The sequence below is a fragment of the Colobus angolensis genome, unplaced genomic scaffold, assembly GCF_000951035.1.
Source record: "Colobus angolensis palliatus isolate OR3802 unplaced genomic scaffold, Cang.pa_1.0 Scaffold244, whole genome shotgun sequence".
In the NCBI taxonomy this organism is placed as follows: Eukaryota; Metazoa; Chordata; class Mammalia; order Primates; family Cercopithecidae; genus Colobus; species Colobus angolensis.
In genome coordinates, this window is record NW_012115644.1 from 2,886,973 (window position 1) to 2,910,306 (window position 23,334).

The 23,334-nt window shown below is 39.5% G+C and overlaps 1 protein-coding gene across 4 annotated transcripts; it reads left to right on the forward strand.

The window, feature by feature from the left end:
• Positions 1-947: 947 nt before the first annotated feature.
• OSTC (oligosaccharyltransferase complex subunit (non-catalytic)) lies at positions 948-18,343 on the forward strand. 4 transcript variants are annotated; one of them, XM_011945739.1, is made up of 5 exons: positions 948-1,151; positions 5,842-5,935; positions 7,786-7,983; positions 10,397-10,470; positions 17,763-18,343. In XM_011945739.1, exons 1-5 carry the CDS (start codon positions 1,013-1,015, stop codon positions 17,771-17,773), a joined length of 516 nt encoding a protein of 171 aa, XP_011801129.1. In that variant the 5' UTR covers positions 948-1,012; the 3' UTR covers positions 17,774-18,343. The 4 variants fall into 4 exon arrangements, with proteins under 4 accessions (XP_011801129.1, XP_011801131.1, XP_011801132.1 ...); XM_011945741.1 differs by lacking the exon at positions 10,397-10,470; XM_011945740.1 differs by lacking the exon at positions 10,397-10,470 and having other exon boundaries at positions 965-1,175.
• The last annotated feature ends 4,991 nt before the right edge of the window (positions 18,344-23,334 follow it).

The following is a 23,334-nucleotide window of genomic DNA, read 5'->3' on the forward strand; positions in this document are numbered from 1 at the left end:
AAAATGAAAAGCAAAACATTAAACAAAAAACGTTTTAGACCTTATAGTCCATCCCTAATGACTAATTCTCCATTATATATTTTCATCTATTTGGATTGTAAATGTTGCCCAGACCAGAGATGGCGGTAGCTCACACTAGGGTGGTAGTAGTGGTGGAATGGTTAGGGGCAGATGAATTGGAGATATTTTGGTAATACAGCCAAAGAGACCTACCAATATTTTGAACGCAGAAGGTCAGTTAGTAAGGACAGAAATCCAGACGACTTTAAAATTTTTGGCCAGAATGATTTTACCTTTTACCGACATACAGATGACCAAGGGAGGAGCAAAGTTGAGAGAATGAGTTATTCAAAATAGTATTATGGTCATGCCAAGCTATCAGCATTAAGGCATCCCTGTAGAGATGTCCTGTTGACATTCGTGACCCAGGGTGAATTAAAAAAAAAATTGATAACATACTACTTTAGCAGTTATTATTAATTCTTATTATTACCACGACTACATCGGGGAGTAAAAGCTCAGCAGCCTCCGGCTTTTCCTATCCCTTGAAAAAACCGCTAATATAAAACGCATTTCCATCCAAAAGTTCCCATTCATACTCCCGCTCTGGGAACCGGGAGCGCCCCCTGTCCAATCAACTTCCAAATCCCCTGCGTCAGCGAGTGGGCGGGGCTCAGCTAGGTTCGTTGGCCTCCGCTTCTCTGGCTTGGCCACGTTAGACGTCCCATAGGTCCTTGAAGGTACACAAATCACCTATATATCCATTAGAAAAATGTAGAGGACATTGTCACAATTTAAGTTTAACTAAATTAAATAATTTACAACATTTTACTCATATTATTTATTTGTTTTATTTAGTTTCTTATTTTCTTCTATGAATATAATAACCACCTCCGAGCTTTACGGATCTGCGGGTCCTTTGCGCGCGCACGCGCAATTGTTAGAGAGGGCGGGCCTGTTTCCGGGTGGCGCGTGGGGCTTGAGGCCGAGAACGGCCCTTGCTGCCACCAACATGGAGACCTTGTACCGTGTCCCGTTCTTAGTGCTCGAATGTCCCAACCTGAAGCTGAAGAAGCCGCCCTGGTTGCACATGCCGTCGGCCATGACTGTGTATGCTCTGGTGGTGGTGTCTTACTTCCTCATTACCGGAGGTAACTCGGGCTGTCGGCTGAGGCGCAGAGAACTGACCCACCCCGGGAGGCGCATCTATTCCGCTGACTCTCAGCCCCAGGGGAAGCATCGCTCTGTCTGGATCCTTTTTGAGGGTGGAGGGGAGTTCTGGGGTCCAGAGTGTTAACGTCCAAGTTTATTCGCCCTGACGCCCTGTCTTGAGAGAATTCGTGTTCTCACTCCCATTGTCTTACCTCTCCTAGCACCCCCATCCCAGGGATCCGAGTCAAATATATTTTTCAAGGCCAAATTGTTGCTCTTTTTATTGCTTACCATACGTTGTTTGATAAAGGTCCTGAGAAACTCTAGTTTGGCCAACTCCGCTTCCATGGTTAGTCAAGAGCTTGTGGGACTTTTAAACTTGTCTTTGTCCTGGAATCTTGGAATAGACTTGACAATCTTTAGTTTTGTTAGTTCAGACCTACGGTCCTGTGTTGCCTTTTGCATGACCTACAATAAATATGAATGGAATTTTCCGAAATCACAGGTTTGATAAATATTTGGGATCGGAGATGAGATTTGCACACTCTACTGTGTTTCAGTGGGCAGAAGTTGAGAATTTAAAAAATAAGATAAATAGCATTACTATTAAACGCTTCTGAATTATCTGTCATCTTATTCTGTCCTTTTCAAATAGAAAATTGCAAAGGGGCGTTGCCTTATGTACTGGTGAGTTGGCAATCCGGCTGGTCTTTTCAGAGCCACTACCCTTTCAGGCCACAGTTCCAAGATTTACTTAGAACTGTGCTACTGTGTACATTTAGATTTGGGGAAGTGGTGTACTTAACTTGGAAATTATAAAATTAATTTAGATTTTGGGAAGTGGTGTACTTAACCTGGAAATTATAAAATTAAAGCTACAGATTTGGGACAGCAAAGGTATTTCTACTTTTAAGGGAGTAGCCATATATTGTTATTTTCATAGATGTTTTGTGAGAATAGTTGGCACTGAAGGGGGGCATTCAAACTTAGAGAGCTGAGTTCTAGAAGGCACCTTTGAATTTACCCCCTTTCCCCAATCTAGAATAGTGAGAATTAACTATGTTCCTTTAAATAAATTACATTTAAATATTTGAGTTACATTTAAATACTTTTTTGGTAACAAGATACTATCTAGCATTGCATTAGCATTAACCATTAACATTTGCTCATCTAGTTAATAGCTACTGTACTGAATAAACAAAATTTAAAATGTATGTGACTTTTAAAAATAAGACTTTTAAAAATAAATAATATAGAGTAATTCAATGTTATTATTGAATGCTCGCTTCGGCAGCACATTACTAAAATTGGAATGATAGGGAGAAGATTACCATGGCCCCTGTGCAAGAATGACTCGCAAATTCGTGAAGCGTTCCATATTTTTGCAGTTCACGAAGGTCGTTGAACCAAAAAAAAAAAAAAGTCATTATTCAATAATAATAATGAATATGCTAGTTTCTTTCCTGTAACCCTTACTTCCCTTGGAGTCGGATTCTTTGCAAGAAGCCTCAGTTTTCTTTGTGGACCTCTTTTTTCCCCTGTTGATTATTGTAATGGGGAGATCTCTGTCCCAACCATTGAGGGAAAGTGGAAAGGATGCCTTTTAGTGGCCAGGTCTGTGAGGTATCTTGTATGACAAATTGGTTTTGCCATTGGAAGGGAAGAAGTCTCTTCTAAAAACTGAGTGCACCTTTACAAATAAACTATTTGTTGCTGACAAATAGTCAGCAAATAGATATTGAGTCCCTGTTAAGTTCCAGGCACTAGGTGCTGGAGATAATAGAACAAAACATAAGGACCCTGACCTCCTGAAGCTTATAATGTCATGGTTGAGACATGTTAAATGTCACATAATTTTTTTGTCCATTAAAAATGGTCACAAAAACAGGCCAGGTGCAGTGGCTCAGGCCTATAATCCAACGCTTTGGGAGCCTGAGCCGGTTGGATCATTTGAGCCCAGGAGTTCGAGGCCAGCCTGGGCAACATGGTGAAACCCTGTCTCTACTAAAAATACAAAAAATTAGCCAGGTGTGGTGTTACACGCCTGTAGTCCCAGCTACTTGTGAGGCTGAGGCAGGAGAATTTCTTGTAACCAGGAGATGAAGGTTGCAGTGAACCAAGATCGTGCCACTGCACTCCAGCCTGGGCGACGGAGCAAGACCCTGTTTCAGAAACAAAAAACAAACCCCAAAATTAGCCAAGCTTGGTGGCACACACCTGTAGTCCCAAGTAGCTGGGACTGCAGTGCAGGAGTTTGAAGTGGGAGGATTGCCTGAGCCTGGGAAGCTGAGGCTGCAGTAAGCTGTGATGGTACCACTGCACTCCAGTCAGGGTGACAGAGCAAGACCCGACCCTGTCTCAAAAAATAAAAACAAACAAAAAAAAAAGGTTACAAATACGGTGAAAGAAAAGAACAAGAGGTTTTTGAGAAAATAAAGGGAGTTGGAAGCATCATCTGGATTGGATTGGATTGGATGTGATTCCTTAGGAAATGATATGTAAGCCAAAATCTGAAGAGTTCAGGGAAAGGATATGCTAGGCAGAGGGAAAACTAGGGCAAATGTGAGACCAAGAGACCAATTAGGTGGCCTTTGTAGTTGACATAGACTATACAAGGTTTATAGTAGTGGAGATTAGGATAATATAATGAAAGATATGTTGGAAGTAGATTCAGTAGGTCTTGAATTTACTGGGTGAAGGGGAAGAATGAAGTGGGAAGGAATCTTACAGGTTTCTGGTTTGAGCATCTGAATAGATGGAAGTATCATTTCCTGAGATTGAAAAAACAAAGTTTTTGGTGGAAAATGGTGCACCAGAGGGTTTTCTGGGGTAAAATTAGTTGAATATGTCAAATGTACAGATGGGAGTCTAGACCTGAAAAAAGAGGCCTGTGTTGAAGTTGGTCAACTAACAGACATTTCTGGAACTCCCATGAGACATTGAAGAGCATAGGCAAAGTCCCTGTTCTTGAGAAGCTTACATGTAATTCTAGTGGTATTGGCATTATTTGAGAGGCCTTGGCACATCACACTGAGAGTCTTTAGCACATGAAATCGAAAGCCCTGGGAGTTCCTTTTGAAGAAAAGTAGAAGAGGACAGTGGACCAGTCCCTGAGGGCCTCCAACATTTAGTGGTTTTATAAAAGAAGAGGCCCAATAGAGAGGTAGCAAGAAACCATGAAGAGGAGTATCACAAAAGCCATAAGAAGAGGTGTTTTTCAATAAATTAGTTTAGTAAACTGGATTGAGTGCTTCTGAGAAGTCTCCTAAGATGAGAACTGAAAAGTGTCCATTGAATTTGACAACATGGAGATCATTGGTGACCTTAGAAAGAGCAGTATCAATGGTTGCAGAAGCAAGATTGGATTGAGTTGAAGAATGAAGGGTAAGTAAGAAAGGGGAGATGGCAAGTTTGCCTAAGTCTTTCCAGAAGAAAGTCTGACTCCCTTTCAAAACACAAAGATAGAAAAAGAATGTTAGCTAGGAGGATCTGAAGTCAAGGAGGGTTGATATAGGGAAGGAGAGCTTGAAAATACAGGAGAGAGGAGAGATACTCAAAGGAATAAAGTCCCTGAGAGTCCAAATGGGAATGGACTCCTGATAGTTGCAGAAGAGATCCCACATAATAGGAGGTGGGAATCTTCCTCTATGTAGCTGGAAAGGAGGAGGTGAGGATGGATGCAGGTACCGGGTATTTGTAGATGGTGGGGAGAAGACAATAGGATAGGAATTCTATAGGATTGTTTTGTCAGGCTAGGATAAGGGAGGATAGGCTTGTTACGCTTAAAAAAAGCTGGAGATGAAGATGTTTGAGAACAGTGGAGAAGGTAGAGTAGATGTTGACAGTGGGAGACTGAGAAAACTATTAGTGTTGATCAACATTAATATTAATGATCACGATGACATTATGACATAATGGTGGACATTAATGTTAGTGATTATGAATCTCTAGTGTTGCCATTCTGCCTGATGGCATGGTTTTTAAATGGCCCCTTGTTTTACATTTAAGCAATTTCTCTAGTTATTTTTCAATTTATAGAAACAAATCTAAGTATATCTGAGACAATTTTTGTGAACTGAAGTAGAGCCTTTAATTTTAAATCTCCTTTATACTAAAGTCATTCCTGAGTATTAGCAACTGTTATTGGATGAATTTCCTTTATGAAATCTGTACTTCATTTAGATATCATATTATTTTCGAAGTAATTCTAAAATGTTGAGTTGAATGTCTGAATGATTTTTCAGAACCTTAGATTAGTTGGGCCACATTTGGTTCTAATAATACAATCAAAACTCACATTTAAATGAACCTTGGCCTGGTGCAGTGGCTCACACCTGTAATCCCAGTACTTTGGGAGACTGAGGGAAGTAGATCACCTGAGGTCAGGAGTTCAAGACCAGCCTGACCAATATGGTGAAACCCCATCTCTACTAAAAATATAAAAATTAGCTGGGTGTGGTGGTGGGCGCCTGTAGTCCCAGCTACTCGGGAGGCTGAGGCAGGAGAATTGCTTCAAGTTGGGTGGCGGAGTTTGCAGTAAGCACTCTCAGCCTGGGTGACAGAGCGAGACTCTGTCTCAAAAAAAAAAGAAAAAAAGAAGTAAATAAATCTTAAGAGACAATGAAAGCTAAAATCCTGTTTTCAAAAATTAGGAATACAATCTAATCTGTTCTGTTGTCTTTCTTATAGGAATAATTTATGATGTTATTGTTGAACCTCCAAGTGTTGGCTCTATGACTGATGAACATGGGCATCAGAGGCCAGTAGCTTTCTTGGCCTACAGGTAAAAGATACCGTTTTGAATGATTTGGTGATGGGAAAGAAGGTTACTGGGGTATGCCTGCTTATTTAAAAATAGAGTAAAATCTATGGGATCCATCTATATTTAGACAACAGCTGTTTTAAAATGCTGAATTCTGAAATGGCAGAAAGTGAGTCAACAACAAGAGTATATTATTTATTAAGAAATAAGGTATTTCATAATGATTGATGTATCACCAATTTACAGTGGGATGTCAGTTCAAACTACATTTACAGATTGTTTTAGGGGTCAGCGAACTATAGCTGCTGTTTTTCTTTTTTTTTTCCCCAAAAAAGTTTTATTGGAGGTAAACATGCCCATGTGTTTATATATGATCTGTGGGCTGTTTTCAGGCTACAGTGGCTGAGTTGAACAAGTATGACACAAACCATATAGCCTGCAAGCCTAAGATATTTACTATGTGGGTATTTAAGAAAATATTTTTGGACTATACCCTGGTCTATACCATTAAATAACAAAAATAGTTTTGAGACTTGAGGGTTCTGTTTCAGCAGTGAAACCCCATTGCAGTGTGGTTTTGTTCACCTAAGCAATGCTTATATTGCTTTCTAAAATTTACTTGATAAATATCTAGCTAAACATAGCTATATGTTTATATTTGCAGTAATGCTATTTATGCATAGAATATTTCTGGAAAGATTTATTGTTATTCTCTGTGGAGAGGAGTTAATGACAGGTTGATGGTAGAGAGGTTTTTCATAGTGACCTCTTTCATGCTGTTTGAATTTTGAACCTGGTGCATATATTGTGTTTTCAATGAAAACAATTGACCAAAAAAAATAAATAAATAAAAGCCCTCTTTACATACGCCTATGTGTAATCATCCTTTTAATGAGAAATTTTCTTTTTGAGGTCCCTGAACTATGAGAATTTGATAAAAGCTCTGTATCCCTAGAAAAATCACACACACACACACACACACACACTCTTTTACGTATAATTACAGGGGTTCGTAGCTCACTGAAGTTCTTATGGGCCCATGGAGCCTTATTTAAGAACACTTTCTTTTTAAAATATTTCCATTTGAAACAGGAAGTTTATTATTGTTAACATAAAACTTCAGGAAACACATCTCACCAATTCAAAATTAGTTTGAAATTGCTAGTAGAAATTTAAATAGCATAACTTTTTTTAAAGAAAGCTAACTTAGACTGGGTGCAGTGGCTCACGTCTATAATCCCAGCACTTTGGGAGGCCAAGGTGGGTGGATCACAAGGTCAGGAGATTGAGACTATCCTGGCTAACCCGGTGAAACCCCATCTTCACTAAAAATACAAAAAATTAACCAGGTGTGATGGCACCCACCTGTAGTCCCAGCGACTCAGGAGGCCGAGGTAGGAGAATAGATTGAATATGGGAGGTGGAGGATACAGTGAGCCGAGATCGCGCCACTGCATTCCAGACTGGGCGACAGAGCAAGACTCTGTCTCAAAAAAAAAAAAAAAAAAGCTAAGCTGAAGTTCTGGGTAAAGCGTTCATATACATAAAATATGAGCATTTTACATAAACAGTTGTGTTAATTGAGGTTTTACAACTTTTTTTGAATGTGAATTCCGTGAAGACAAATATTCTTATCTGTTTTATTCATTGTTGTATCTCCCAGAACCTAAAACAGTACTTGCTACCTAATAGACTCAATAAATATTTGTTGAATGGACAGATGAATATCCAGAGGTATAGTAAAATAGTTGTAAGGGTAAGAGTAAGAAATATAGCACAAAAATGTTTTAGCACAAAATGGAGATAGGAATTTTAACTTAGGGAAACATTTCTATTTATTATATTCCTATGGTCATTCTTTTCTTTTCCAGAGTAAATGGACAATATATTATGGAAGGACTTGCATCCAGCTTCCTATTTACAATGGGAGGTTTAGGTTTCATAATCCTGGACCGATCGAATGCACCAAATATCCCAAAACTCAATAGATTTCTTCTTCTGTTCATTGGATTCGTCTGTGTCCTACTGAGTTTTTTCATGGCTAGAGTATTCATGAGAATGAAACTGCCGTAAGTTATTTGTGTAATCAGCAACGTATGTTGCAAATTGGTAAAATGATTACCTGGAAAACGTAAAGTCATAGGAGATTTAATTTAACTTTCGTTTACATGGGTGAAAAATCCAGAAACCAAATATATTTGTGACTTGGTCAGGTTATAGCTATAGTTAATAAAAATTGAAACTAATAGATCTTCTTAGTTGTTATCCCCATGAATGTTCATGAGAAAATTTAGTTACTTTGTCCTGGCATCAATGACTGAAGATAGTCATTGTTTGTTTGTTTCTTTTTTTTTTTTTTGAGACTGAGTTTCGCTCTTGTTGCCTAGGCTGGAAATGCAATGGCACAATCTTGGCTCACTGCAACCTCTGCCTCCCGGGTTCAAGTGATTCTCCTGCCTCAGGCTTCTGAGTAGCCGAGATTACAGGCACGCACCACAGCACCCAGCTATTTTTTGTATTTTCAGTAGAGATGGGGTTTCACGTTGACCAGGCTGGTCTTGAAGTCCTGACCTCAGGTGATCCTCCTGCCTTGGCCTCCCAAAGTGTTGGGGTTATAGCCACTGCGCCCTGCCGTCATTGTTTCTTTAAAATGCCTTTTGGCTAATCTATAACACAGGATTCCATTAGTATTAATGGTAGGGAATAGCTTAAAATCATTCATTGTTAGTGTTCTTTGAATATTGGTGGGAAGAAATGATGCCGTGAATGGGAAAGGAGAATTATTGCCCTTCAAAAAGATAGGAAAAGGATGTTTATATATTTGTGTGTGTGTGTGTGTTTAATGTGTATTTAAAGATTATTTTGATTCAGAAAACTTTTCAATATCTTTAGAAGAAAAAATGGTTTATAGCATCTTTCATAATTCTGTTTATGATTATTTGAAATATGAACAGATATCACATTTCTATATTTACTGATTTAATCTATGGATGCATTAGTAAGTACAGTAATGAGAGGAAATTTGGGCAAGCACACCGCAAAGATTAGCTCTTAGTATTTTATTTATTTGGAACTGTGTTAAACATCAAGTGTCAACTATATTGATTTCTTAGTGTGTTTGAATTTTACAAATTCACTTGTTCTGTGACTTAACCTGTCCATTGTCTGTAACACACCTGCGGTAGAATGGGCAAAAGTACTTATCCCACAATCATCATGTTCCCATTTTAGTCCTGATGAGATGGGAGGGACAGCATGAAGGTCTTTGTCAGCTGAATATCTGTGTGGCCATCCAGCTGCCTCAGTTTCCTCTGGCAGCAGCTCCTTTTTTTTTTTTGAGGCGGACTCTAGCATTGTTGCCCAGGCTCGAGTGCAGTGGTGCAATCTCGGCTCACTGCAACCTCCACCTCCTAGGTTCAAGTGATTCTCCTGCCTCAGCCTCCCAAGTAGCTGGGATTACAGCCTCAGCCTCCTGAGTAGCTGGGATTACAGGCGCCTGCCACCACGCCTGGCTAATTTTTTGTATTTTTAGTAGAGACAAGGTTTCACTATGTTGGCCAGGCTATTCTGGAATTCTTGACCTCATAATCCACCTGCCTCAGCCTCTCACAGTGCTGGGATTATAGGTGTGAGCCACTGCGCCCATCCAGGAGCTCTTATTTTCATTTGGGGAAGGCATTTCTGGCCATTGGCTAAGTTTTATGAAGACTAAGGTACTCCAGCCTCTTCTTTTTGTTCCTTGTTTTTTGCTCCTAGTAGAAGTAAGTCACCATAGCCTTTTAAGGTATACTGGTATAGAAAAGACTGAAGTTTTCATTAGCAGAGCAAGAAAAGAGGAGACTCCCAGATAGAATAAAGAGGTAATTGAAAGGCTTATGCCTGTAATCCCAGCACTTTGGGAGGCCGAGGCGGGCAGATCACGAGGTCAGGAGATCGGGTAAAACCCTGTCTCTACTAAAAATACAAAAAACTAGCCGGGCATGGTGGCAGGTGCCTGTTGTCCCAGCTACTCGGGAGGCTAAGGCAGGAGAATGGCGTGAACCCAGGAGGCGGAGCTTGCAGTGAGCCAAGATTGTGCCACTGCACTCCAGCCTGGGCAACAGAGCGAGACTCCGTCTCAAAAAAAATAGAAAATTAACAACCTAAACAAAAGAAACCTTTGGAGGCATGTGTCAGAACAGAGAAAGTGTCCTGGTTTTGCTTATAGAATCAGATTTGTTCTCATTCTACCTACTGTTTTCATTCTACATAGTGTTTTCCTTCTTTATAGTTTTAGGTCCTCTTTCTAGGAATGAGTCTATTAAGAAAATAGGTGTTTATCTTTTAGCTCTGGCATTTGACTTTCAGGATAATAGAGCTATCCCCTACTGACAGAAAAGCTTTGACAGGTGTTTAATACTCTGAATTGCCTTCATCTTACTTTTGCAATCATTTATGTGAACATTGGTCTTCCTATCCACATTCTTTTTTTTTTTTTTTGAGACGGAGTCTCGCTCTGTCACCCAGGCTGGAGTGCAGTGGCCGGATCTCAGCTCACTGCAAGCTCTGCCTCCCAGGTTCACGCCATTCTCCTGCCTCAGCCTCCCGAGTAGCTGGGACTACAGGTGCCCACTACCTCACCCGGCTAGTTTTTTGTATTTTTTAGTAGAGACGGGGTTTCACCGTTTTAGCCAGGATGGTCTCGATCTCCTGAGCTCGTGATCCACCCGTCTCGGCCTCCCAGAGTGCTGGGATTACAGGCTTGAGCCACCGCGCCCGGCCCCTATCCACATTCTATAGGCTAGTATGTAACACTGTTGACTAAATCCAAACTTCAGGCTAGGGAAAAAGGGTATACTTTCTGGGTTTCAGTTGTAGATTATGTTTAGATCAAAACAGGACAGTGGTCCAAACAGAAAATTGCTACTTTCTGTATCTTGTTATGCAACTAAATCTAGGATTTGAATTTTTAAGGTGAATTTATGGTTCCCTTTGTGATATCATTTCTCATTTGCAGCTCCTAATGCCTGGTACCTTGGGTATGAAGTGGGGAGAGACAATGGACAGTTTTATATAAGACATGAAAGTAATGATACTGCCTTTCCCGGAATATTTGCAGGCCCCAGAGGAGATGATGAGCAAGGACTGTTGTCCTGTATTACACACAACAGGGTGTGGTTACTATCCCAGCAAGGAAAGGGTGTATCTTTCTTCTTTCACGAAAATTATCTATGATGACCTAACAGTTTGATTGTAGTGAGTGGAATAACCACAGCAATAAAAAAGATGTCAAAAAAACACCAATAGCCACTGATTTTTCCAAATCAACTAAGTTTCTGGCATGTGAGATAAGGATGGCTGTATCATAAGATGCACCATGATAGCCTCCAGGGTGGAATTCTTTTTTACAAAGATGTTACCTTTAGCAAGAGATGCCTTTGAAAAGGAGAAAACAGTAGCACTGAAACAGTATTACTGGTTCTATTTTCTGATTTATGCTTTTTTGAGACCTGATGTTCCCCCATTGATATAATTTTACTAATTAAAACATGTTTTATTTGATGTGTTGACTTTTGAAGAAACGTGGATGCTAATAAAATGAATGACTGTTGGCCGGGCGCAGTGGCTCAGGCCTGTGATCCCAGCATTTTGGGAAGCTGAGGTGTGCATATCACTTGAGGTTAGGAGTTCAAGACCAACCTGGCCAACATGGTGAAACCCAATCTCTACTAAAAATTAAAAAAATTAGCTGGGTGTGGTGGTACACGCCTGCAATTCCAGCTATTTAGGAAGCTGAGGCACAAGAATTGCTTGAACCCAGGAGGCAGAGGTTGCAGTGAGTCTAGATTGTGCCACTGCATTCCAGGCTGGGTGACAGAGTGGGACTCCATCTCAAAAAAAAAAGAATGACTGTTTATTAACTTTGCACACATAGCAGTACATTTAAAAGGAAAAAATTAAACCATAGTCCCTAATATTTTTATTAGTACAGTCTCAAAGGAGTAGTTTTCATTGCAAAAATGAAGCTGTCCTGATATAATTATGAGGTAACGTGTGTTAAATCATGTATGTATGCGTCTGTATGTTTGCTGCATTTTAAATATACATAGACTCAAAGAAAATGATGTTCGGTTACTGAGTAGAAGACTGGTGTAAGTTTGAACTTGGTTCTTCTGAAAAATAATGAATCTTCATTAGATTGTCTTTAGCCTCCACTCTTAGGGCAGCTTTAAAGCAGAATCTTTTTCTTTTCTTTTCTTTTCTTTTTTGAGACAGAGTCTTGAGTGCAATGGCGCGGTCCGACTTACTACTACCTCTTCCTCCCAGGTTCAAGCCATTCTCCTGCCTCAGCCTCCCAAGTAGCTGGGATTACAGGCATGCTCCACCACGCCAGGCTAATTTTTGTATTTTTGGTAGAGACGAGGTTTCGCCATGTTGGCCAGGCTGGTCTCGAACTCCTGACCTCAAGTGATCTGCCTGCCTTGGCCTCCCAAAGTACTGGAATTACAGGTGTGAGCCACCAAAAGCAGAATCTTAAAAAAAATAAAAATAAAAGGTGGCCTGTGGTGGCATAGTAATACCCTAAAATCAGGCAAGGTGTTCAATTGGAGATGGAGGGATGGGTTCCTACATTCAGGCAAATTTGTTATAAAGCTATATAAAACTACTTGAAATAGAGTCTATCATATAATTGAGGACAAAAGGCCTGCCTTATTTCAGCTGGCAAAAATGGCTTTTTAGCAATTTCACCTAGTGTTTATTAAGCTAGAGAAGAAAAGCTAAGGAGCTTCTGGATAAATCCTGAGATCATGAGATCAGTTCAGAAAACAAGTTCTCTTAAAGGGAGAAAGGAATAAAAAATATGAATGTAATACTATTTAAACTGACATCATTTAGAGAATGCTATGATGCATATATGTGATTCCATGTAATTGAAAATACATAAATACTAAAACATTGTATTCATTTTTGACAGACCTCTTTCTAAAGTGTTTGTTGTATTACATGTTAACACTCACATTTGTATGTAGCAAATATTTATTATTTGATAACTGTTATTTGCTGGACACTGTGAGATTAAGCATAATTTAACCTTCTCCACTGAGGGTCATTTTACCTTTCTGTTATGCATAGTACTACTATTCAGTTTTGTTGATTTCACTGACCTGTCACTTCTCATGGCGATCAGTATATACCTATTGTAATTTCATCCTTTCCCTCTTCTTCTTTTCAGTTTGCTGGTTATTCTATGACTTGAGGGAATAGATAGCCTAGCTATTAATTGCCTTTTAAATCAGTCCTGGCTGAAGGAGAGCTTAATGGCTTGGCTTTGTAACCATACTTTCAGATGTTTGAGAGTCTCTTTCATTTCCTTCCAGATTTGGAGCTGTATTTTAGAGAATTAAGACTGTAGAGAAACTGGCAGCTGGATTGTTTCAGTGGCTAAAAAGCTTATATCCAAAATTCATTTTTAGCAAATAAGGGAGGTAATTCATTCTAAAGAAACAAAACATTTGTACAGCTGCTGAGGACAGTGTGTAGTAGAGAGGGTGAGGAATTTGGAGTCCAGTTTTGGCCTACCGGTTAATAGCTCTGAGACTTTGGATTAGTTCTGTGAACTCTCTTGGCCTCAGGTTCCAAACCTGTTAAATGAAGTATAATAATATACCTTGGGGAGTTACAGTTGTCAAGATTAAATGAGAAGGTGTGCTCTGAAGCATAATGTAAGTGTTAATGTCAGTGGTTTCATTCTAAAGATAGAGTCCTAAAAGTTCTATGTCTCAAGTTAGATTATGGCCACAGTTTCAAAAATAAATGAATAAACCATTACTGTTTTTGTTTTCTTTTGTTTTGAGATGGAGTCTCGCTCTGTCACCCAGGCTGGAGTGCAGTGGCGCAATCTTGGCTCACTGCAAACTCCGCCTCCCGGGTTCACACCATTCTCCTGCCTCAGCCTCCCTGGCAGCTGGGACTACAGATGCCCACCACCACGCCCAGCTCATTTTTTGTATTTTTAGTATAGACGGGGTTTCACTGTGTTAGCCAGGATGGTCTCGATCTTCTGACCTCGTGATCCGCCTGCCTTGGCCTCCTACACTGCTAGGATTACAGGCGTGAGCCACCGTGCCCAGCGTGAATAAACCATTACTGTTTCTAAAAGAAGAAAGTGAGGTTTCCATTTCTAGGAACATTGGAGTAGGTAGTAGAAAAGGCATGAGGAGACTTGTGTTTTAATGCCGGTTGTGTTCTTTTCTGGTCTTGTGATTTTGAGCAAAGCACTCAATTGCTGTCACACTCTTCAACTGTAGAATGAGACTAATCCTTGTTTCACACACCTTTTTAAGATTGTTGCAAGGGTTAAATGCAATAACGAATGTGGTAGTGTTTTGAGAAATTTCTGTTAGTGCTAACCTAGCACAGTGCTTGCCTTAATATACAGAGGCACTAAGTGATTATTGAAAGAATAGCCTTAAAGATTAAATAGAAGGTCCTTCATGGTGACTTCTCCTGTCTCTAGTTGGTTTTTGAGTACTTGATTTACTTTTTATTGTATTTATCTACAATTTTACTTATGTAAAATTCTCACAGGCCTGAATATAAGATTATGAAATTTTCTGGGTCCTGAGAGGGGGCTAAATGTTTGAGTATATATTATAGTTAGTGTATTTCAACAATTTTATTTTTATTTCCTACCAAGAAGTATAGTAATGTATTTGTTCTTCTTTTGTTTTTTCTAACATGGTATCTTTATAGCATTATAATATTTCTTAGTATCTCCAAAATTATCCTTAAGGTAAAAACTATTTTAAGTTTGGCAGCTTTGAACAGGACATGTCTATTTAAATATTCTTTTCTATCTAAATATAGGTTGACGGCCGGGCGCGGTGGCTCAAGCCTGTAATCCCAGCACTTTGGGAGGCCGAGACGGGCGGATCACGAGGTCAGGAGATCGAGAGCATCCTGGCTAACACAGTGAAACCCCGTCTCTACTAAAAAATACAAAAAACTAGCCGGGCGAGGTGGTGGGCACCTGTAGTCCCAGCTACTCAGGAGGCTGAGGCAGGAGAATGGCGTAAACCCGGGAGGCGGAGCTTGCAGTGAGCTGAGATCCGGCCACTGCACTCCAGCCTGGGCAACAGAGCGAGACTCCGTCTCAAAAATAAATAAATAAATAAAAAATAAATAAATAAATATAGGTTGACAAGCGTAGGTCACCCACTAGTTGCAAGGAAGGATACCATAATATATAGCTGTATTAAGAGATAGAGTACAAAGTGTATATTCATATATAGGTATATGCAAATAAGTTACTCCTAATGAGTCCTTGGTACCCTTGTTTCATAGTGTAAGCTAGCTGTTGGGTAACTTCTACTATAGAGTGTAAATATTAGTGGATGCTTGCTTGAACCTTTTTTTTTTTTTTCTTGTGAAGCTTATGTTTTAAAGTATCCTTTTGTGACACATCAGGCATTATAGTAGCAAATTTATGTGAGGTCTTTAAAGTCAATGTATATATCCAAAGAACCTTTTAATTTTTAATTTTTTTTCTTTATTTGTTTATTTATTTATTTATTTTTTGCGGGGGACAGAGTCTGGCTCTGTTGCCAGGCTGGAGTGCAGTGGCACGATCTCGGCTCACTGCAGCCTCCGCCTCCTGGGTTCAAGCAATTCTCCTGCCTCAGCATCCTGAGTAACTGGGACTACAGGCGTGCACCACCACACCCAGCTAATTTTTGTACTTTTAGTAGAGACGGGGTTTCACCATGTTGGCCAGGATGGTCTCAATCTCTTAATCTTGTGATCTGCTCACCTTGGCCTCCCAAAGTGCTGGGATTACAGGCGTGAGCCACTGTGCCCCTCCAAACCTTTTTATTTTTAAATTTTTGTTCAGTTTTGGATTTGGGAGGAGGTGAGAAGTATTGGGTTGTGAAGGTGGTTGTGTTAGATGAAAGTTCTCTTTATTCAAAGTGTGGATTGGCCAGGCTGATATAGCAGAAAGAAAAGAATGTATGAGTTCTAGGTTGATTGCATTAGCTGAACATAAGTCTAAGTCATACAGGGAGTCAAGTGAGTTCAGAAGCTGAAAGGGAGGGAAGTCACGTTCTTGAGTGTTTGCTGTGTGCCAAGCACTGGAGGAGACCTAAGTATTACCAAGTAGTTTATAAATCCTATGTTACCAGTGAAGAAACTTGGGACTCTAAAAATAGCAGCTAACATTTGTCAAGTGCATATAACTATGAGTAGCAAGTACTGTATGAGTAGATTCTACTCATACAAGTACTGTATGAGTTTATAATCCTTAAAACTCTTTGAGGTAACTCCATTTTACAGATGAGGAAACTGAGTGAGGTTTGCCAGGCTCACGCAGTAAATGTTAGAAGCAGGGTCAAAAGGAGAGGTGTTCTGAAGCTGTCAGTAAGTGTAGGGTGTTGTAAACCTCCCCCCGCCCTTTTTTTTTTTTTTTTTGTGAGATGGAGTTTCACTCTCTTCGCCCAGGCTGGAGTGCAGTGGCACAATCTTGGCTCACTGCAACCTCTGCCTCCTGGGTTCAAGCAATTCTCCTGACTCAGCCTCCCAAGTAGCTGGGATTACAGGCATCTGCCAGCACGCCCAGCTAATTTTTGTAGTTTTAGTAGAGGTGGGGTTTTGCCATGTTGACCAGGCTGGTTTCAAACTCCTGACCTGGTGCTCCACCTGCCTCAGCTTCCCAAAGTGCTGGCATTACAGGTGTGAGCTACCATGCCCGGCCCAGTAAACCCTTTCTTAATGTGGATACTTGTACATAATTTTTCCATTTTTTTTTCCTGATCCTGTAGATTCTTAATTAATAATAGACTTTAAGGGTTTATTGCCAAAGGAAAGGTTTGGAACTTTTATAACACCAGATTTAATGCTTTAATTTAAAGGGGATTTCAGGGCCTAACTTGCACATTTAATAAAAGGATCTCCTGTTTGACCAGCATGAAGTTGGACCTTACCAGCAGGTACAGCTAAAGCTCCTAACTGTTATCCAGACATTTCCTAAAGTATTAGAGGTTCAGGGGCAGATGTTTGTACACACTGTTTTTTGAAGTCTCAAAGGCTCACCTCCCAGTCCTAAATAGCTTCTGATTTTCCCACTTCTCTTCTGGTAATATTAGAGTTTTTAGAAATCCAAACCAGTTTCTTTCCATAAAAAACAGTTTGATTTTTGCGCACTTTTGAGAGCCCAAAATAGATTGATTCTGACTCTTAACTTTAACTTTTAGATAACATTTTCTTTTCTTTACTTCCTTTTCTTATTCTGTGTTGTTTAGCACATTGCTTTGTAACTTTAAGAGGGAAGGGCCAGGCGCAGTGGCTCATACCTGTAATCCCAGCACTTTTGGGAGGCCAAGGTGGATGGATTACCTAAGGTTGGGCGTTTGAGACTAGCCTAGCCAAGACAGTGAAACCCCGTCTCTACTAAAAATAGAAAAAGTTAGCTGGGTGTGGTGGCAGGCGCCTGTAATCACAGCTACTTGGGAGGGTGAGGCAGGAGGATTGCTTGAACCCGGGAAGCAGAGGTTGCAGTGAGCTGAGATTGTGCCATTGCACTCCAGCCTGGGCAACAAGAGCAAAACTCTATCTCAAAAAAAAAAAAAAAAAAAAAAGAAAGAAAGGAAGAAAAAGAGGGAAGGATAGTAGAACTGAGGCTCAGTATTTTATTTGTATATTGGGGTAAGGGGGGCAAGATATGAAGTAAGGACCATAATGAAGAACATGGAGTTATAATATTTTTGGATTGTTACTTTATATCGTAGAATTTGCTTTGGCATTTTGAAATAGTATAATAATAATATAAAAACAATTCTTTTCACTTTTTGTGCTGATAATTGTATTTCTGCAGGGGCTATCTGATGGGTTAGAGTGCCTTTGAGAAGAAATCAGTGGATACTGGATTTGCTCCTGTCAATGAAGTTTTAAAGGCTGTACCAATCCTCCAGTATGACATGTGGAAAAGAATGAAGAGCAGCAGTAAAAGAAATATCTAGTGAAAAAACAGGAAGCATATTGAAGCTTGCACTAGAATTCCTTCTTGATATTAAAGAGACAATATCACAGTATTTTTTTTTTCCTGCTGACCTATTGCTATACCAACAATGTTGAGTGGCATTTTCTTTTTAGTTTTTCATTTCTTAAAGAAAATATACTCCATATCTACAACTATCATATCAAATAAAGTGATTGTTTTTTACAACCCCCTTAACATTTTTTGGCGATGACATTTCTGATTTTCAGAAATTAACATAAAATCCAGAAGCAAGATTCCATAAGCTGAGAACTGTGGACAGCTGATCAGCTTTTCCTATGGTGCTTTGCCTTTAACTAGAGTGTGTGATGGTAGATTATTTCAGATATGTATGTAAGACTGTTTCCTGAACAATAAGATGAATGAAAGGAGCAGAAATAAATACTTTTTCTAATTAATACCTTTCATGTTTGTTTTTTAACTGACAGTAAGTTTTTGGTCTATTAATCATTCATTCCCATCTTACGACTTTCTGTAGCTACTTTGGTAGCCTAAGATTTCAAAATATGGTTGGCAGGATGCCTTGAGAGTTAACATCTTTATATCCTTGTAAATATTCAAGCACAGGCTGCATATCTATGTCAGAGTTGTCAATGTGAATGTGCTAGATGAGCACATGTAAAAACATCTCTGGACCAATCCAGTCTTAATTTCCTCTATGCAGGCCTTTCAGTTCTCTCTGGCTGGCCATGGGCTTCACTTCTCTGATGACTCAATTCATTCTTTCCTAAGATCTTTAAGTTTATAGTGAAATTTTCTCTCAAGTGAGCTTTTTTCCTGCTTATTCCAAGGCTGATTTAATTATAACAATTCTTTAAGTAAAAAAAGACTTACTCAAAAAGTTCTGAGTACCTTTTTCATGCTAGGCAGCACTGAGAATGTCATGGTGAGTAAAATGAATAAAGACTGTGCCCTCATAGAGCTTACATTCTTGTGGGGAAATCAGTCAGTATACTTAAAATGTTTTAAACTGTCAGATACTAATAAATTCAACAAAGGGGAAAAAAGCAAGGCAAGTGAAGGTCTGTTATAGAGAATAATGAGAGAGATGGAGAAAAAGGGTTGCCATATTCCAAAGCCTTGAGAGAGGAAAACAGTACCTATATGTACTTAGGTACTTATCAGCTTAAAAGGCTTGATTCAATAGTAAGAACTTTTTTTTTCTTTTTGGTCATTTGCTGTATTTTAAAACCTTGTTCGAACTAGGTGGACAGGAAGTAACTCATAGGAGATTATGGCTTTAAAAGTCTGCTTTTTGTCATATTGATTGAGTAGTGAACAGTTCCTATTTAAGTACCATAAGATGGTGCTGTTGTTTTTTTCTGTTTCAAAGCTCTTAAGGCTTTTCGGGGAATAATAAATGTATATTTACCAAATAAAGTGAAATATATTTAAAATAATTATATTCTAAAATATAATGAATAATATAAACTTTTAAGTCAATGTGTAAAATGTGTTGCTGGTAAAGGTATAGTGATTATGTGAAGAAACAAAATCATTGTACTAGGTTTAAAATGTTTTAGGGACATGAAACCAAAATGTCACAGTCTGAGGGAAAGCCTGCCAAGCATTATTAACATAAAAGAAGTTAAATAGGTGAGAGAGTAAATTTCCAGACTAAATTGGAAATAAATAAATCTTTGATTTTGTCACAGGAAAGATACCCCAGGGAGAGGATACTAAAGTGTAGCTAGAAGTGCAAAATGTTTTAGTAGAGCATAACTCCAGCAAAAGGAGAAGGAAGGGTGCAGAATTATGGGAAACTGTCAGACAGTGATGCAGAGTTGACAAAGCTGCTGTCAGCCCAGTGGGAGCTCCGGAGCAGAGACTCCCTGTTAGAGTGGTATGTTGGGCAGAAATGGGTAGACGGGTCCCACTGCATTGTTAGGTCATTGGCTGGGGATCACCTCACCTGGCTGGAAAGTTGAGGTAAACTTTCTGAGTTACTGACACAGCCAGTAACTAGGGGCTATCAGCTAGCCACAGCTGGGCAGCGAGTCCTTTCTTGAGGGGAGATCTGAGCAGCACATCTCTGCCAAAAATTTATAAAGAAAACATCCTATTTATAGAATTAAAGTGAAATCCTATATAATTTGCTTAGAATGATTATACTGTGATTATTTACTTGAATTGCAAAGTTAGAAGTAACTGAGGTGCTCAGTAAATGGTACATTTCTGAAAGGTAAAGTTGGAAGAAAAAGATTATTCTTTTTGCTTGAATGTTGCTCTGAGTAGCAGAGCAGTTGTTTCCATTATGTGCTGCTATTTTCTGGTGCAGAAGATCAGTCTTCGAACATAGTAATAAGAAATATACATTTATTTATTCAAAGGAAGTCATGTGCCAGATGCTGGATTACATCTGAATGAGCAAGAAAAATACAACATCTGTCCAGGTACTTACAGTCTGGTGAATACACACAAATAGGCGCAAATTCTCTTTGTTGTGGGAGCAACACCTAAACCCAGATTTGAGGTAAGGGAAGGCTGTAATTTGTTGTTGGAACGATGAGTTACTAGTCTGCTTAAAAGTTTCGAGCACTGATACACGTTTGTCTAAATCTTTGACTCATTTTTCTTATATACTAAGACTTAATTGCAAGGAAGAGAAACTCAAGCTACTTAAAGAGGATAGTATGTTAGGATACTGGAGAATCATGATACTAAAGACAAGCATGCAGCAGGGAGTACTAGAATGGGGAATGTGGTACTGGAAGGACTCTTGTTCATTTCTGATATATAGTATGGGTCTGTGTAATGCTTTCCTCTCTATAAAACTGGTCACTTCCAGTTCAGAGTGGTGAGAATCATGACTGCCAACCTATCTTGATTATTATGCTTGATGCTTTCAGCCACCACAGAGGAAATTTCCTTGATTCCATAACAGACTCAAAGTCCAAAAGTGCCAGAGAAAAGACTAGTTGACCAGTTTGGTTGATGTATTTACCTGGAGTGTTCTTACATGTTGGAAAATACATTCAAAGAGTTGGGTTAGGTTGTTGGCTTGTGCTTCAAGGTCTGAACAGTAGAAGCATTCATGTGCACCAAGGGATGATAGTACTTGCTTTTCACCATATTTTTTATTTCTTGTAACACTGGCAAATTTGCTAAGATGCTTTCTTCATACACCATGTATGTCGTTGTTTTTTTTTGTTTTTTTTTAAATATCATGGATACATAATGATTGTACATATTTATGGGGTCCATGTGATATTTTGATACAAGCATACAATGTGTAATGATCAAACCAGGGTAATTGGGGTATCCATTACCTCATGCATTTATCATTTTCTTTGCATTAGGAACCTTCTAATTCCATCCTTTTAGTTACTTTGAAATATATGATAAATTACTGTTCACTATAGTAACGCTATTGTGCTACAGAACACTAAAGCCATCCTTTTATCTAATGTATTAATTGAAAAAGGTATCATTTTAAAATCATTAGAATTTTTTTTTTTTTTTTTTAAGATGGAATCTCACTTGCCGCCCAGGCTGGAGTTCAGTGGCGCGACCTCAGCTCACTGCAACCTCCACCTCCCAGGTTCAAGTGATTCTCCTGCCTCAGCCTCCCAAGTAGCTGGGGTTACAGGCACATGCCATCACGCCCCGCTAATTTTTGTGTTTTTTTGTAGAGATGGGGTTTCACCACATTGGCCAGGCTGGTCTCGAACTTCTGAGCTCAAGTGATCCACCCGCCTTGGCCTCCCAAAGTGCTGGGATTACAGGCGTGAGCCACCACACCCAGCCAAATCATTAGAATTTTAAGTAAATCAAATTGGAATGATTCCAATAATAGAATTAACTAAATGTAAAGTAAATAGTGCTACCATCTCAAGTAGCAAATAGAATTGCATTATGTGGTAGCTGTCTAATAGAGTAGCTGCTGGCTACATATGGCTATTGAGTATTGGAAAGGGAGCTAGTCTGAATTGAGATGTGCTGTAAGTATGAAATGCATGTTGGATTTTAAAGACTTCATATCAAAAAGTAAAATATCTCTATTTTTATGTAGATTACAAGTTGAAATTTTTGTATATATTTAGTTAAATATCAAAATTAATTTCATCTTTTTATCTCTTTAAATGTAGCTACTGGAAAAGTTTAAAATTAACATATGTAGCTTGCTTATTTCTGTTGGACAGCACTAGTATAGACCAGTGGGTCTCAAACAGAGTAGAGAGTTTATTAACACACAGATTACTAGGCCCTACAAATTTACAAAGAAAACCTATTATAAAGAAATACTGGTCCAGGTGCAGTGGATCAGCCTATAATCCTAGCACTTTGTGAGGCTGAGGCGGGCGGATTGCCTGAGCTTAGGAGTTCAAGAGCAGCCTGAGCAACACAGTGAAGGCCTGTCTTTATTTCTGTTGGACAGCACTAGTATAGACCAGTGGGTCTCAAACAGAGTAGAGAGTTTATTAACACACAGATTACTAGGCCCTACAAATTTACAAAGAAAACCTATTATAAAGAAATACTGGTCCAGGTGCAGTGGATCAGCCTATAATCCTAGCACTTTGCGAGGCTGAGGCGGGCGGATTGCCTGAGCTTAGGAGTTCGAGAGCAGCCTGAGCAACACAGTGAAGGCCTGTCTTTACTAAAATACAAAAAATTAGCCAAGCATGGCAGCATGCGCCTGTAGTGCCAGGTACTTGGGAGGCTGGGGCAGGAGAATTGTTGGAACCCGGGAGGAGGAGTTGCAGTGAGCTGAGATCACGCACTGCCCTCCAGCCTGGACAACAGAGTGAGACTACATCTCAAAAGAAAACGAAAAAAAGAAATACTGGCCTGGCACGGTGGATCACACCTATAATCCCAGCACTTTGGGAGACGGAGGTGGGCAGATCACTTGAGGTCAGGAGTTCGAGACCAACCTAGACAATATGGTGAAATCCTGTCTCTACTGAAAATACAAAATTTAGTCGGTGTGGTGGCACACGCCCGTAATCCCAGCTACTCGGGGGGCAAAGGTAGAAGAATCACTTGAACCCGAAAGGTGGAGGTTGCAATGAGCAGAGATCACACCACTATAGTCCAGCCTGGGTGACAGAGTGGATTCTGTCTGAAAAAAAAAGAAAAAAGAAATGCTGTTTATAGAATTAAAATGGAGAAAATCTATATATTTTGCTTAGAAAGATTATACTATATTTGTTAATGTTTATTTGAATTGTGAAGTGTGAAGTAACTGTTTCTGATTCAGCAGGTCTGGATGAGGTCTGAGAATCTGCATTTCTGAGAAGTCCCTAGGTAGTACTGATGCTGCTGATCCAAGGACCACATTTTAAGAACCACTGCTTTAGACCAGGGGTTAGCAAACATTTTCTAAGTAGGGCCAGATAGTAAGTGTTAGGCTTTGTGGGCAATACAGTCTCTGTCCCAACTACTC